We start from the raw sequence: 16568 nt of genomic DNA, 5'->3' as shown, positions 1-16568 counted from the left end.
AAGAAGTACCAGTTGAGTACTGACGTCAGTATAATCGACTATTCCCCTCCCCAAAAATTTCAGGCCTTGTGCCTAAAGTAGAAAGGATTATTATTATTATTATTATTAAGGTGGTGAGCTGGCAGAGTTATTAGCGCACTGGACGAGATGCTTAATGGTATTTCACCTGTCACTATGTTCTGAGTTCAAATTCCATCAAGGTCGACTTTGCCTTTCATCCTTTCAGGGTCAATAAATTAAGTACCAGTTGCATACTGGGGTCGATCTAATCGACTGGCCCCCTCCCCCAAAATTTTAGGCCTTGTGCCTAGAGTAGAAAAGATTATTATTATTATTATTATTATTTAGTGGTGAGCTGGCAGAGTTAATAAGCGTACTGGACGAAATGCTTAATGGTATTTCACCTGTCACTATGTTCTGAGTTCAAACTCCACCGAGGTCGACTTTGCCTTTCACCTTTTTGGAGCGGTCAATAAAATAAGTACCAGCTACACACTGGGGTTGATGCAATCGACTCCTCCCCACCTCCCCCAAGCTGCCCTTGTGGAAAAAATTTGAAATATTTATTATTATTCATCAGCAAGTCAACTGATGAAACCTGTGCCACAGAACAATTATTTCCCAGGTGACTGCATCTTATTAATTATATATTTTTTGTTGTTGTTGTTGTGACTGTCTGGGTGCCCGAAGTCTCTAACGACATTGATTGAGAAGATTTTGTAGATTACAAATTAGTGTTTACAAATTAGATTTATAAATTATATAGATAAAATTTAAAAAAAAAAGAAAACATTTAAAAATATTTTTTTCCTTTTCTTCAAAAAATTTTTCTTCATCTTCAAAAATAAATAAATAAATAAAACTAAAAAAAAATTTAAATTAAATAAAAACAAGAAAAACCAAAATAAATAAAAATATATCTTTTGACTCCAAATGTTCCATACACATCATCAATTCTTGTTCTGAGATTCTCAAAACAAACATTTGTATTCTTTTTCTTTTCTTTTCAATATTTTTTTTTGTCCAATTGTTTTATTTTTTGTCCAGTTTTCTTCTTTTTTGTTTTATCCTCACCTGGTATTGTTGTTTTCTTCAGCAGTTTTTAAGACTTGATATTCTGTGAACCAAATTCCAAAGCCTATCAGGGTGAAGCACCCAGAGACTATGGCCAGGGCCAAGGACCAGCCGACCGTTAATTGTCCGGTGAGGTCAACGTTTGTCAAAGTTGGAAAATTGTTTATTGTTCGGTAATTATGAGTTTTCATGGCGTAAAGGTAATCTTTTCCTTTCACTGCCATCACAATTGTTCCCATGAGTGTCAAGCAACCTTTGGGAGAGAAAGAGAAGAATGAGAAAGGGGAGAAAAAATGGGAAATGAAGAATTAGGTAGAATTTTAGAGAGAGGGAGGGAGAGAGAACAGAGAGAGAGGAGAGAGAGAGGAGAGAAAGAGAACAGAGAGAGGGGGAGAGAGAAAGAGAACAGAGAGAGGGGGAGAGAGAGAAGAGAAAGGGAGAGAGGAGAGAGTAGAGAAAGAGGAAAGAGAAAAGAAAGAGGGAGACAGAGAACAGAGGGAGGGAGAGAGAGAAGAGAAAGGGAGAATAGGAGGGGGAGAGAGAGAACAGAGGGAGGGTTCATTATAAACCATCATCCTAAATATTGGTTTCAAATTTTGGCACAAGGCCAGCAATTTCGAAGGGTGGGGTAAGCCAATTACATCAACCTCAGTATTTAACCGGTACTTATTCCATCAACCCTAAAAGGGTTACTGGCATGGGTTGGCTAGTTTGACTCAACAAGATCCAACTAAAGTGATAGGATGTTGTCAACTTAATGTGACAGTCCCACGAAAGGGAAGAATGCTACTGTTATTTAGCCCTAGGAAACACCGTTTCCTGTTGGACTTGACACATTTCCTGTGTCCTCATGTTTCAAGTCCAACAGGAAACAGTGTTTCCTAGGGCTAAATAACAGTAGCATTCTTCCCTTTCGTGGGACTGTCATATTAAGTTGACAACATACCATCACTTTATTGTGCTGCTACTGTATAAATCTCTTTGAGAGATTTAGAAATGTATTATTTCTATTTTCAAAGATCCAACTAATTCAAAGCCTACATCATGCTCCAATGTCTACCTTGGCATGGTTTCTACAGTCAGAAGCCCTTCCTAATGCCAGCCACTTTTACAGCATGGACTGGATGCAGCAGTGAGATCACCCTGCACCCAGTAAAACTTAAGATTCTCTTCTACTAAAGGGATAAACAGTTAAAAAGAAGGGGCCAGTATTGCATATTTGTTTGTCCAGAATATTTGACTAACTTTCAAATCGAGACCGTTTATCAATCCAGACTATTTTATTTCTTCAATTAGTCCCATCTATGTATTTATTATTTAATTTATTTTACCTATTTTATAATTTATGCATATATTTCATTAATTTAAATGTGCAAGTGTGGCTGTGTAGTAAGAAACTTACTTCCCAAGCACATGGTTCTAGGTTCAGTCCCACTGCATGACACCTTGGGCAAGTGTCTTCTACTATAGACCTTGGCCAACCAATGCCTTGTGAGTGGAATTGGTAGATGGAAACTGAAAGAAGCCTGTCATGTGAGTGAGTGAGTGAGTGAGTGAGTGAGTGAGTGAGTGAGTGAGTGAGTGAGTGTGTGTGTGTGTGTGTGTGTGTGTGTGTGTGTGTGTGTGTGTGTGTGTATAAAATACTGGGGTTGATTTATTTGATTAAAAATTTTCCAAGATGGTGCCCCAGCATGGCCGCAGTCAAATGTCTGAAACAAATAAAAGATAAAAGCCTGTGTGATGCTGGTTATTTGGGGTCACATTGAAACCCTTCTCCATTGGAAGAAAGTAATTAAAGCTCTTAATGACACTAGAGTTGTCACTACCGCCGCCACCACCACCACCACCATCGCCGTCACCACCACCACTGAAGACACAAAGACAATAGTGTACAGAGATGTCAGTCACCAAGTCAATCACTTTCAACTACTACTGCTACCACAGTCAAAACTACTGCATCATTCTCAGTCACCATGGCAACCACAAGTACTCCAATCACTGCAAAGATCACCACCACCACCATTATTATTAATAGTTTCACTCCCCTCCCCCTGCCACAGCACAAGTATCTCATCATCCCAATCACCATTTACTTTAAAATCACCACCACCACCACATCCCCCCACACAGTCTCTCTCTCTCTCTCTTCTCCTCCGGCAGGGCAATAACAACCAGTTTTAGTCTTTAATTACTGGTGATGTAATAATGCCCCTGATTAAACTCCTGCTTGACATGAAAGACGTCAAACTCCAACATCAACAGATAAAGATCTTCATCTCCAGAAGAGTTTTATAGGAAAATTTACTGAGATTTTACTGAGCCGGAAGAAAATATGGCGATGATGGCGGGGAGGGGAGGGAAATTAATATGCACTAATGATGACCGCAGTAGTAGTAGTAGTGGTAGTAGTTGTAGTGGTAGTAGTTGTAGTGGTAGTAGTTGTTGTTTAGCTCTGATTGAGCAGACACATGATCAGTCCTATCATTATTTTCTTTCCTGAGACAGTCCACCAAAGACTACATCAAACGATGTCTTGTTCCTTTTATTTTCTGAAGACAGTGGAAAAAATGTGATTTGAGGGAGATCTATCAACTATTTCTCTCAAGCTGGCCAACCAGGCAGAAGATGCCTCTTTCAACTGTTGTTGCTAGTGTAGTATAATAATAATAATAATAATAATAATAATAATAGTCGAGAGATATGACAGGTTAGCTTGGGAAGTAAAGCAGTTGTGGTCGATGAAAAAGGTGCTAGTAATACCAATAATTGTCGGAGCCCTGGGAACAGTGAGCAAACATCTCGAGAAGTACGTGGAACAAATAGGGGCTGCAATAAGGGTGGAGCACTTGCAGAAAACAGCACTGCTTGGAACCACCGGAATACTCTGGAAGGTGCTCGAAAAATAAGGGGTGTTACCTTAGTTCACTGGTAGTGAACAGCTGACACTGTAGTACATCTCCAGCGTTAGGCAATGATAATAATAATAATACTTATAATTATTAGTATTAAGGAGGTGAGCTGGCAGAATTGTTAGCACGCTGGGCAAAATGTTAAGTGGCATTTTATCTGTCTTTACGTTTCTGAGTTCAAATTCCACCAAGGTCGACTTTGTCTTTCATACTTTTGGGGTTGATAAAATAAGGACCAGTTGAATATTGAGGTTGATGTAATCGACTTAACCCTTCACCCCACAATTGCTGGCCTTGTGCTGAAATTTGAAGCCATTATTATTATTATTACTATTCATCTTCATCGTTTAACGTCTGCTTTCCATGCTAGCATGGGTTGGACGATTTGACTGAGGACTGGTGAACCAGATGGCTATACCAGGCTCCAATCTGATTTGGCAGAGTTTCTACAGCTGGATGCCCTTCCTAATGCCAACCACTCCGAGAGTGTAGTGGGTGCTTTTACATGCCACCGGCACGAAGGCCAGTCCGTCCGTCTGTCCATCCAGTCATCCATGTGACTGATTTTGGTCCCCACCATTGCCTGACAATGAATGTTGATTTGTTTACATCCCTGTGGATTTGCTTGACAAAATCCACCCCTCAAGGCAGAGCCCCAGCATGGCCACAGCCCAATGGTTGAAACAAGCAAAAGGTAAAAGGTAAACGAACTCCCTGTGGTGAGTGTGAGGTCAGACTTGTTTATGTGAAAAGTTTAAGCACAGTGAGCAAACATCAGACATTATGTTACACAACCCAATCAACATAAACAAGTCATCACTGACAGAGGATGGTACTTACCAGCAGAAAATGCAATGAGGCAGAGACAGATGACTGTGATGATTTTGTTAGCATGAGAAATGGCTGTGTAGCAGATGAGGGTTATCAGACAGGCCAGCTGACAGACGAGAGCCACCACAAAGAAACCTTGGGACGCTCGAGCGAAATCTGCAAAAGAGAAAAAAAAGAAAGAAAAAGGAAGAAAATATTAATGTCAAGGTTTTCCATTGAAATATTTTTAGTCAATGTTTTTCTTTGTAATGGCTGCTGCTATTCTTGGTATCTGCTGTTGTCCTGACAGAATTTAGATAAAAATAGGAAAAAAATTGCACAGCAAAATAGAAGTCTTTAAGTTTATAGATTTTTCTACAGAATTCAGAGCCAGCACAGCAAATTAGTGTTAGCATTGCTAACACAAAAGTAAAACACAATACAGGCATACCTCAGCTTAAGTCGTTTCGATTTAAGTCATTCTCAATTATTCGTCAGTTTTCAAAAATAATATAGAGAAAAATAAAAATCAAGTGAAGTCATTTTACTCGACATTACGTCCGTCCACCACAAATATTTATTTCTTTATTGCCCACAAGGGGCTAAACATAGAGGGGACAAACAAAGACAGACAAAGGGGTTAAGTCGATTACATTGACCCCAGTGTGTAACTGGTACTTATTTAATCAACCCCGAAAGGATGAAAGGCAAAGTCGACTTTGATGGAATTTGAACTCAGAACATTGCGGCAGACGAAATACCGCTAAGCATTTCGCCTGGTGTGCTAATGTTTCTGCCAGCTCACTACAAATATTGGAATCGAAAAATCACTAGAAAACCGTTAAGAGCACATAAAATCATGTTACTCTACAATAAATAAGAATAAAAGCATATAAAATCATATTAAAATACATACAGTAAATGTTAAGATACACACCATAACGTAGTGTAGCTTAGTGAATGAAATCACCAAATTGTATGTAGGTATTGGTAAATTTAAAATAATTTGGGTTTTTTTTTACTATTGCAAAATAATAACAATTATTGAATTTGTTTTTTAAGCTTAAAAAAGGCTTTTATTTTACCATGTCTTATTGCCAACTGCATTCATAATTAAAGCGTCCGCAATGTACGGTAAACACTAGCAAATTGTATTTGTAAATTTAGATTACTTTTTTTTTTTACTGTACTGTATTAAAAAATAAAAATGTGTGTGTGTGTGTGTGTGTGTGTGTTAATGTTTGTTTTTATGCTCAGTTATAATAAAAACAGTTTTATATTAATTGAGTAGAGTACAAACGATGGCTTAAGCAGTTGAAACTTTGAAGTCACTATCAATAATATTCTAGTTTAAGAATTATGTGTGTGTGTGTGTGTGTGTGTGTGTGTGTGTGTGTGTGTGTACCCTTGTCTTCTATTGCCTGATGGTTGTAAAGGAACATCAACATCATACAAGCAATGCTCTTCATTCTCAGTTTTCTGTGAAGAGGATGCCAGGTGTCATGGGAAAATATTTCCTTGTTTGGCAACAGGTAAGAGTTGGTCACAGGAAGGACATCTGGACATAGAAAATCTGCCACATCAAATTTTATTGACTTGAACAAGTATGGAAAAGAGGACATTAAAACTGATGATGATGATAAAATATGTAGGTACAGTATACAAAAAAAAATTAACTTCTTACTACATGGTTCCAGGTTCAGTCTCACTGCGTGGCACCTTGGGCAAGTGTCTTCTACTATAGCCTTGGGCTGATCAAAGCCTTGTGAATGGATTTGGTAGATGGAAATTGAAAGAAGCCTGTCATATATGAATATGCATGTGTGTGTGTGTGTGTGTGTGTGTGTACGTCTTTGTGTCTTTCTGTGTGTTTGTCGCCCACCACCACTTGACAAGTAATCTTGATATTTTATGTCTCTGTAACTTAGCAGTTCGACAAAAGAGACCAATAGAATAAGTGCCAGGCTTAAAAAAAAAAACAGAAGTAATGGGGTCAATTCCTTCAACTGGACTCATTCAAGGCAGTGCTCCAGCGTGGCCACAGTAGAAAGACAGAAATGACTAAAAGATAAAAGAAAAGATAAAACCTGTAAGTTGGATATTTAGAAAAAAATCTTTTTTATTCCAGGGATTAAATGATTTAATTTGCAGGAGAAAAAGAAAAACAGCTGAGACTGTGACAGAGAATATTTTATAGATAAAAAAACAGGAAACCTGCACCAGATGAGATGGAGATATCGGTAAATCAGAAACAAACAATAATTTCCATGGAAATCTCACACCAAACAATGAATCTGGTGATAAAATATCACAAAAGGAAGGGAAAGTAGTTTAACAATAGAAGAATCCATTTTAAGAGAAGAGGCTTTCAATGAAGTTGATTCTAAGCAAAAAACAATAAGTTTGAGGAAAAAATAGCATCAGTTGTGAGGAAATGTAAACTTTAATCATCTTCAAAGCTGAAAATTTCTCATCATCATCATCATCGTTATGAACACCACAAATCTTATCGTTAGCAGTGATGGTTTTGCTGTTTTTAAATAATGCACTTGCTATCAAGGGAATTTGCAATTTCACACTTCTTAAAAGCTTCTCACCAATTCCAGTTCTTACACTTTTTTTTTCCCCCCCTGAAATTTCTTCACCTTTTTCACACTTCAAACACCTGTGGAACAATTGAATGTTGCATTCTTCATCTCACTTACACTCACATTGAGAATGGTTGAAGGCTTCACTCAGCACATCACTCACAATCCTGGACTGCTAATAAAGAACCAGTTATGCGTTGGGAATGGCGCGGGTGGGAGATGGTTGATACCCCTGACAATACCCCACACTCCACCCTTAATAAAAATCTGTAATGTTTTGTCAATATGTGAAACTGGTATTTCCTTTCATTTTTAAGAGTTATGAGTTCAACAGGTACAGAAGTGGCAGGGATGCAGGCATGGCTGTGGCGGTTAACAAGTCTGTTTCCCAACCACATGGTCCAGGGTTCAATCCCACTCTGAAGCATCTTGGGTAGGTGTCTTCTACTATAAGCCCAAGCTGACCGATGCCTTGTGAATGAATTTTGATAGATAGAAACTGAAAGAAGCCTGCTGCGTGTGTGTTTGGGTCTACCCTTGTCTTGACATCATGTGATGGTCACAAATGAGCATCAGTGTCATACAAGCAGTCTTGTTCTTTTCCAGTCTTTCATGGAAAATATGTCTGGCCAAAAAGAGGTTTCACCTTGCTTGGAAATATGTGAGGGCTGGCAACAACATGAAGGGCATCTGGCCCACAAAAGATCTTCCTCAACAAATTCTGTCTGACTCATGGAAGCATAGAGAAGTGGACATTATGATGATGATGATTCCACATTCTGCTGAACTCAGACTTTTATTCCTATTGACATTGCTAAGGCGAGTTCCAGTAATTCAGTAATATTTGACTCAATTCCTACCAGCTGTCTGTAATCTCTAACACACACACACATAAACATATATAGATAAATGTGTGTGTGTGTGTGTGTGTGTGTGTGTGTGTGTGTGGTGCCTGACTGGCAGCCATGCTGGTGGCATGTAAAAAGCAACCAGTACACTCTCAGAGTGGTTGACATTAGGAAGGGCATCCAGCTGTAGAAACCTTATCAAATCAGATTGGAACTTGGTGCAGCCTCCAGGCCTGCCAGTTCTCAGTCAAACTTTCCAACTCATGCCAGCATGGAAAGCGGATGTTAAACGATGATGATGATGATGATGATATGAGTGAGTGAACAAAAGAAAGAAAAGGGCACTCAACACATTTAGTAAGAGATACATACATATATTATTTAAAACCGAGTTTGATTCGGTTCCATGCTAGTTCAGGTTTCACAGGCCTCTAACCAAATCAAACTGTTTTAAATAAAATATACATATGAATCATCCTCAACTTCATTTCAGGTCTGTTTTTTATGTTGGCATGAGTAGGATGGTTTGACAGGGGTTGGCAATGCTGGAGAGCTGCACCAGGTTTCAATGTCTGCTTTGGCAAGGTTTCTACAGTTGGAAGCTCTTCCTAATGCCAACCACTTTACAAAGTGTACTGGGTGCTTTTTATATGGCACTGGCATAGTATATGTATATATAAACTGTCCTCTTTCAAAGGACAGTTTATATATATATATATACACACATAAAAAAAATAACTGTCAAAAGAATCAATATTATTATTATTATTTAATTAAGGATCCAGACAAGGTATGACCTTCAGAAATTATTCAACCGTTGATGCTGAGTGTTCTATAATTACAAATATCAATTTAGAGGTTATAAAAGCAGAGAAAAAACTGATTCTCTTCTATGATTAAATGGTGAATTTCATTGATGGTGATTATTTGCTACAGTGATAAATATCTTATTGATCTGCTCATCACTGTGAACACATTACCATTGCCATATCAAGGATTTCTGAAACAACCATGTCTGCAACATTAATATGAGCTTTCAATGCATTTTATTGAAGAAACACTTTTATACTGCTCAGCTATGGAGAATAGGCAACTAAAATGTTAACACTTGCTACAAATGTCACACCTTGTAATCTACCCTGGAATCCACCCTGGAAATCACACAGCATAGCAAAAGAAAAAAACTCCAGGTGTAGGAGTGGCTGTATGGCAAGAAGCCTACTTCCCAACCCCATGGTTCCACATTCAGTCCTACTGCACGGCACCTTGGGCAAATGTCTGTTACTATAGCTGTTACTATAACCGCCGCCACTGCCACCACCACCACCACCATTTTACGGTTGGATGCTCTTCCTGTTGCTAATCTTCACCTGTCTCCAAATAATATTTCCCCAATGGCCAGACATGCTTTTACAGAAGATTGGGAATGAATGACAACTGCTCATATGACAGTGACAATTATTTACAACTCTCATACAATGTCAAAACAAGGAAACAAACAAACACACACACAAAGGTTTCTTACAGTTTCCATCTACCAAATCCACTCACAAAAATTTGGTTGGCTTGCCCATGGTGCTGCACAGTGGAACTGAACCCAAGACTACATGATCTTTGCACTGACTGAAAACATAACAACTGTGGAGGTTAAGATTTTGAAAGTATGAAGAACTCACCTGGATTATTATGGTAAGATGAACAATCCATTTCATCACTTCCTTTGACAACCAAACATAGGTTCCAGACGCCAACGTAAGCTCCTCCATCTAAAACAACCCAGGACGACGTACTTATTGAAATCAAGAATATTATGAGACCTCCGGTGAAAGAAACGGTGGCTAAAGTGTCGGCCAAAAAAAGGTCAATCTTGTTGCTGTGTGACATCCTGAATCTCCGTGAACTCATTTTAACAGCAGACTTGTGGGGAAAGGGGGGGTCCTTTCTTTGAGTATTAAATGTGGTTTATTGTGCTTGTTGCTTTTTTGTTTTTGTTTGCTTAATAAACGAGTAACCTGCAAAATAGAAGTTGAAAGCAGAAGTTAATTGGGAAATAAAACAACAAAAACCAAATTCATATACATTACACAATCGATGCAGGCCTTGTGCTAAAATTTGAAACCAATAATGACAAAGTTATGCTTTTCATGCCTCACCTGCATCTTGAAATCTGTTTAAGCCTGTGCAAGTATGCAGCTTATATGCATGTGCGTGTGTGTGTGTGTGTGTGTGTGTGTGCATATGCAAATAAGCAGCTTATATTCATGTGTGTGTGTGTGTGCATATGCAAATAAGCAGCTTATATTCATGTGTGTGTGTGTGCATATGTCTATGTTTGAATGTGTGCATATGTGTAGCTGAATTATAGAAGGGGGAAAAGATGGAAGATAAGACCGCATCATTGTTCCTGAGGAGAAACAACAGGTGTGTACCTGATAATTAAAGTGAAATTAAGACATAAACGTGTGCGTATTTGCGTATGTTTGTGTGAGCTGAATTTATTTAGATTTACGACCATGCTAAAAAAAAGGATTATAAATATAAATAAAAGACTGAACTTCCATAGAATATCTTCTTACCAATACTAATCCATTTTTCCAAATAATGTTCGACTTTTTAAAATTGTGAGAAAATGATTGATTTGAAGGAAGAATAAAAATGGTTTAGGTTTATAGCAGATTTTTTTTAGTTTTTGTTTTTATGATATTGATGAAGGGGTATGAAATTCAAACGGAATAATAACCAATCAATTTAAATAATCAATTGTATCAATATAGTGCCATGATTTTTTTTTTAAATCTTGAGCAATGTTACAGGTGACATGAATCATATTGATTTCAGATTTTGGCACAATGCCAGCAATTTTGGGGAAGTGGGTTAAATCAATTGCATTAATTTCAGTGTATAACTGGTACTTATTTTATTGACCCTGGGAGGATGAAAGGTAAAGTCAACCTGGGCAGAATTTGAACTCAGAATCTAAAGATGGATGAATTGGCATCAAACATTCTGTCCAGCGTGCTAACGATTCCAGCAGCATACAGCCATAAATAATAACAACAATTAATAATAGAAATAATAATAATAACAAGAGCATTCAGAGAGCGCAAACCTCTGCCAAGGAAACACCAACGTCCTCTTAACGATTAGCCAGATATGATTTTTAAAATGAGAATATCTGAAATAAACTCGACTGCTCTCACAAACAAGAATACTAAAAATGAACCCAACCACTCTCATAAATTAAGTAAAAAAAACGGAAAGAGAATCATTGTCTGATACCAGATCGATCCCAAAATCTAATCAGTTTGTGCCAGTCACGAGGCCAAATATCCCTGAAAGTTTCATCCAAATCCATCCAACAGTTCTTAAGATATCTTGTCCCCGGACAAACAAATAAACAAACAAGACTGAAAATAATACCTCTGCCATTGCTAAGGCAGAGATAATAAGGATTTCAAATTTTGGCACAAGGCCAGTAAGTTTGTGAGAGGGGGAAAGTCAATTACATTGATCCCAAAGCTTTTTATTTTATCAACCCTGAAAGGATGAAAGGCAAAGTTAACCTGGGTGGTATTTGAACTTAGAACACACAAAAAAGGACAAACTGGTGCCAGGAATTTTCTTCAACATACCAGCAATTCTGCTTGCTCTCCATCCTGATAAGAATATCAGAATATTAGAAGTAAAGGCTTACTTTTACAGCTCAATGTTTGTTTATGACAAATGAAAGACAGAAGCAGTGTCTAGTTTTGTGACATCTCAAAAGGAATATAAAATAAGTTCATTGACAAAAGCCAGATATGGTAATCTAGTGCCAGAGTGACATTTTACGAAGACAAAAATATTAAAAAAAGTGGCATATTAGATTGGATTTTCTCACAGGAAGTGAAGTCCTGTTACGTGCGGCCATCACAATTGGAATTAGAAACTTAATCCTTTGATCGTATTATGTAAGGGAGATGTGATCCAGCTTGCTTTCTGCCTAGGTTAATCTCTTTCATTCTTGTGATAACAGTATAGCTCTAGTTTCAAATCATATCAAATTCAGATAGTTCAAAAGAATTTTCATTTTAGCTTCACATTCATCATCATCATTATTATTGCTTTTCTTTTTCTTAAACACAATGTTAGCAGAATAAAACTCCAGCTACAACACAAATATAAAAAGATACACATAAAAAGTATTTGTCCTAAGCCCCGTGAGATAGATTTTATTCAATTGGGTGACCTCTTGTCAAGAGAAAAAAATCACGCATCTTTTACACAGCAAATACACAAGTTACTTCATAAATCCTCAAACAAAGAATATGCCATCATCATCATCATCATCATCATCATAATGTCCACTTTTTAATGCTTGCATCAGACAGATGGTATTTATTAAGGCAGATTTTCTACAGTTGGACGCCTTTCCTGTTGCCAACTGTTACCTGCTTCCAAGTGAGCTAATCTTTCCCCAAGGCTGGTCATGTTTTCATAGAAAAACGGAAATAAGGGGTGAAATTGCTGGCCTTGTGCCAAAATTTGAAACCAATATTATTTATTGTAAGTAGCCAACACAATATACAATTTCCGGCAATAAATATCAAAATCAAATATTTGTGAGATTGCTTCATTCATTATTCATGCAGCCAGCAATGACATTTCACATGTACACAACAACCATGATAATAAAGCCATCCACTTCGACAGTGGCAGCTCAGATGTCTGAAGAGTATCACCATTGATTAGCTTGACTCAAACAACAAGCAACCACGTGACACGGTAATGCATGATTAATTCAAAACAATGTGAATAAGCATTATTTACATTATTTACATTTGACGGATATTCGTCCTCATCTTGTTTGTTGTTAACATAACGTTTCAGCTGATATACCCTCCAGCCTTCGTCAGGTGTCTTGGGGAAATTTCGAACCTGGGTTCTCATTCCTATCGATGTTACTATTATTATTATTATTATTATTATATTATTATTATTACTATTATTAATCAGGTCGCTGCCGTGAATCGAACTCGGAACCTTGGGGTTAGTAGCCTGCGCTCTTAACCACTATGCCATATGCCACTACTGAATGTGAATAAGCATAAGATTTGACTGAATAATATGAACGCTAAAGGGTTGAACAAATGTACACACTTGGTTGTGTGCATCTACAAAGATACACATGTAAAAAAATCAAAAAAAAAAAAAAAAACTGTCCCTTGATCAGTTACATCAGTGAGGGTAGGGTTCCAGCTGGTCCTATCAGCAGAACTTGCTTGCTTGTGAAATTAACAAGCAAGTGGCTGAGGGCTCCACAGACATGCGTACACTTAATGTAGTTCCCAGGGTGATTCAGTGTGACAAAGAATGTGACAAGGCTGGCCCCCTTTGAATTACTGGTACAACTCCATTTCGTCTGCTGAATGGGCTGGAGTAATGTGAAACAGAGTGTCTTGCTCAAGGGCACAGCTTATCACTGGGAGTCAAACTCGTGATCTCATGCTAACAATTCCGTTTATAATAATAACACTAAACTAATTACTGTTTATTTAATTAAACCAACTACATAACCTCTTTGCCACCAAACAAGCTATGGCTTTATGTTGTATTTATTGGAAGTAATTATTATTATTATTATTATAATTATTATTATTGGTAGAATCGTTAGCGCCATTGGAGAGAATACTTAGTGACATTTCATCCATCCTTATGTTCGGAGTTCAAATTCCACTGAGGTAGACTTTGCCTTTCATCCTTTTCAGGGGTCGATAAAATAGGTACCAGTTATGTACTGGGGTTGAAATCAACTTAGCCCCTCCCCTCAAAAGTGCTGGCCTTGTGCCAACATTTGAAAGCATTATACACACACACACACACACATATATGAGTGTAAACGTTTATATAAAATATATATTTTGTATGTGTGTATGTGTGTGTGTGTACACATATGCGGACCTCAATCAATTGCCCCTTTATTAACTTTCCCCCTACATTGTATCATTCATTGCAGCTACCCCCACCCCAATCCTGATACAACTTTTCTCTCTTGCTAACCAAAACCTTTTCACTTTATTCTTTTATATGTTTCAGGCTTGAGGCTGTGGCCATGCAGGGGCACTGCCAGTATAAAAAGTATGCCCTACTCTTGGTTAACCATTAATCTTGTTCTCCACACCTACATTTCAGTGGCCATCCATCCCCTCCCTGGACCATCAAATTATCTCCCCTCATGCACTACACCTGTTTAACTCTCTACGACTCCACTGCTCCTCCTCTCCACCGTCAATGGTATTACCATTACTTCCCTACTGCTAGCATCCCTGTAGTCTCCCAAACCCATGCATATCTCTTCCCCTGAACCCTTCCAAAATCCTTAGGGATGTTGCTTATCTCCCCTTCCCGCCAACTTTCCCCACCCATTACTGCTCCTACTCTCTGAGCTTCCACCTGGGCTCCTCATCACCTCTGTCTATCTCCTTGGGGGACAGTATCAATTCACTCCCATTCTCTCAAATACGAGAAGCTGTGTAACCCCTCTGCAAGAACCTGCTGTGCCCCAACCCCTTCCCTCATATCTTAACTCCCATTTAACATACGCACACAGCATCTTCTCTCCCTCCCTAGGTCTGTTGACTTAAGAGCTACATGGCGACCTCACTAGTGCTGGTGGCACGAAAAAATCACCCAGTACCCAATGTGAAGCGGTTGGCACCAGGAAAGACATCCAGATGTAGAAACCATGCCAAAACAGACAACAGGACACAATACAGTCCTTCAACTTCATCACATTCTTATTAAACTGTCAAACCCATGCCAGGCTGGAACAGGGATGTTAAATGAAGATGACGATGGTGGTGATGATGATAATGATGATGATGATGATGGTAATGATGAAATCTTAGTAAATATAATTATTTACAAGCAATTATTTCTAGGTGTTGTATTTGTACAGTGAAATTTTTTCTTTCTACATGTGTAACATGTGTAGCAGTTGGTAATGTTTGTACATGTTAAGTAACTTTGTATCACCATGTATGTGTGTGTGTGCGTATCTGTATAGTATGTACATAACTGTTTATGTATCTCTGTGCTATATGATGGGATATCAATCAATACAGCAAACATAACGACCATCACAGCAGCTCTCAGTGCATTATCTCTAACAAAATAAATCAATAAATATATTTTAAACTATTTCGCTATGGCTGTCAACGTATTTAATCTATGACCGAGATAAATATGTTATTCGGACGACCGAATGGACATGGCTAATGACACATGCTTCGACATCTATTATGAATATAGTCTTTTACTGGCTTCAATAACTTGATTGTGTCCATACTGGAGCACTGCCTGTAAGGATTTTAGCTGATTATGTCAAGCCTGGTTATTAATATTTTTATTCATTTCTTTTTTCTTTTGTCTTGCATGGTACTTGGTGACCCTGTCAGTGCAGGTGCCACTTAAAAGCACCCAGTCCACACTGTAAAATAGTTGGTGTCAGGAAGAGCATCCAGCTGTAAAAATCCTGCCAAAACAGTCACAGAAGTCTGGTGCAGGCTTTCTGCCTCACCGGCTCATCAAATAGTCCCACTTCAGAGGAGGGGATACATGGCTCCCTCAGTTGGAAAGGAGAGAGAGAGAGAGAGAGAGAGAGAGAGAGAAAGAAGAGAGAGAGAGAGAGAGAAAGAGAGAGAGAGAAAGAGAGAGAGAGAGAGAGAGAGAGAGAGAAAGAGAGAGAGAGAGAGAGAGAGAAAGAGAGAGAGAAAGAGAGAGAGAAAGAGAGAGAGAGAGAGAGAGAGAAAGAGAGAGAGAGAGAGAGAGTGTGTGTGTGTGTGTGTGTGTGTATGTGTGTGTGTGTATCGTTTCATTGAGTGAGTGTGTTTGTCCCTCACTACCACCTAACGACCGTTTACGTCCCCAAAACTTAGCAGTTTGGCAAAAGAGACTGACAGAATAAGTACACCTGGCTTAAATAAATAATAAGTTCTGGGGTTGATTCATTTGAATAAAGATTCAAAGTGGTGCTCCAGCATGGCCACAGTCTCATGACTGAAGCAGGTAGAAGATAAAAGCATTACACTTGATAGAGTAATCAGAATGCTAAGAGATTAATTTATGTAGTAGTAGTAGTAGTAGCAATAATAATAATGATAACAACAACAACAACAACAACAATAATAATGATAATAATAAACTGGAAGTGCTTGCTGTAGAGATTCTGCTGCGTTGGCACAAAGAACTAAGAAAGTTGAAGAATCATAGAAGAGGATAAACTTGAAGACAAGGGGGAAAAAATAACAACAAAAAGCTAAAAACAAAGAGAAAGATGTGAAGAAATCTGAACCAGCAAG

General features: G+C 38.2%; 1 protein-coding gene across 3 annotated transcripts in view; it reads right to left on the bottom strand.

The window, feature by feature from the left end:
* Nucleotides 1–905: 905 nt before the first annotated feature.
* LOC128248884 (uncharacterized) overlaps nt 906–16568 on the bottom strand; it is a 118587-nt gene continuing 102924 nt past the window's right edge. For all 3 annotated transcript variants that reach the window (XM_089358480.1, XM_089358478.1, XM_089358479.1), the window contains exons 2-4: nt 9906–10241; nt 4824–4970; nt 906–1327 (exon numbers count right to left, since the gene is read on the bottom strand). In XM_089358480.1, the coding sequence (XP_089214606.1) occupies nt 1071–1327; nt 4824–4970; nt 9906–10134 (633 nt within the window). In that variant the 5' untranslated portion in view covers nt 10135–10241 and the 3' untranslated portion in view covers nt 906–1070. The remainder of the gene's footprint in view (nt 1328–4823; nt 4971–9905; nt 10242–16568) is intronic.

The sequence above is a fragment of the Octopus bimaculoides genome, chromosome 10 (genome assembly GCF_046866305.1).
Source record: "Octopus bimaculoides isolate indiv1 chromosome 10, ASM4686630v1, whole genome shotgun sequence".
Lineage (NCBI taxonomy): Eukaryota > Metazoa > Mollusca > Cephalopoda > Octopoda > Octopodidae > Octopus > Octopus bimaculoides.
The sequence above is the reverse complement of the archived record's forward strand: the minus strand, read 5'-3'. Positions and strand labels throughout refer to the sequence as shown.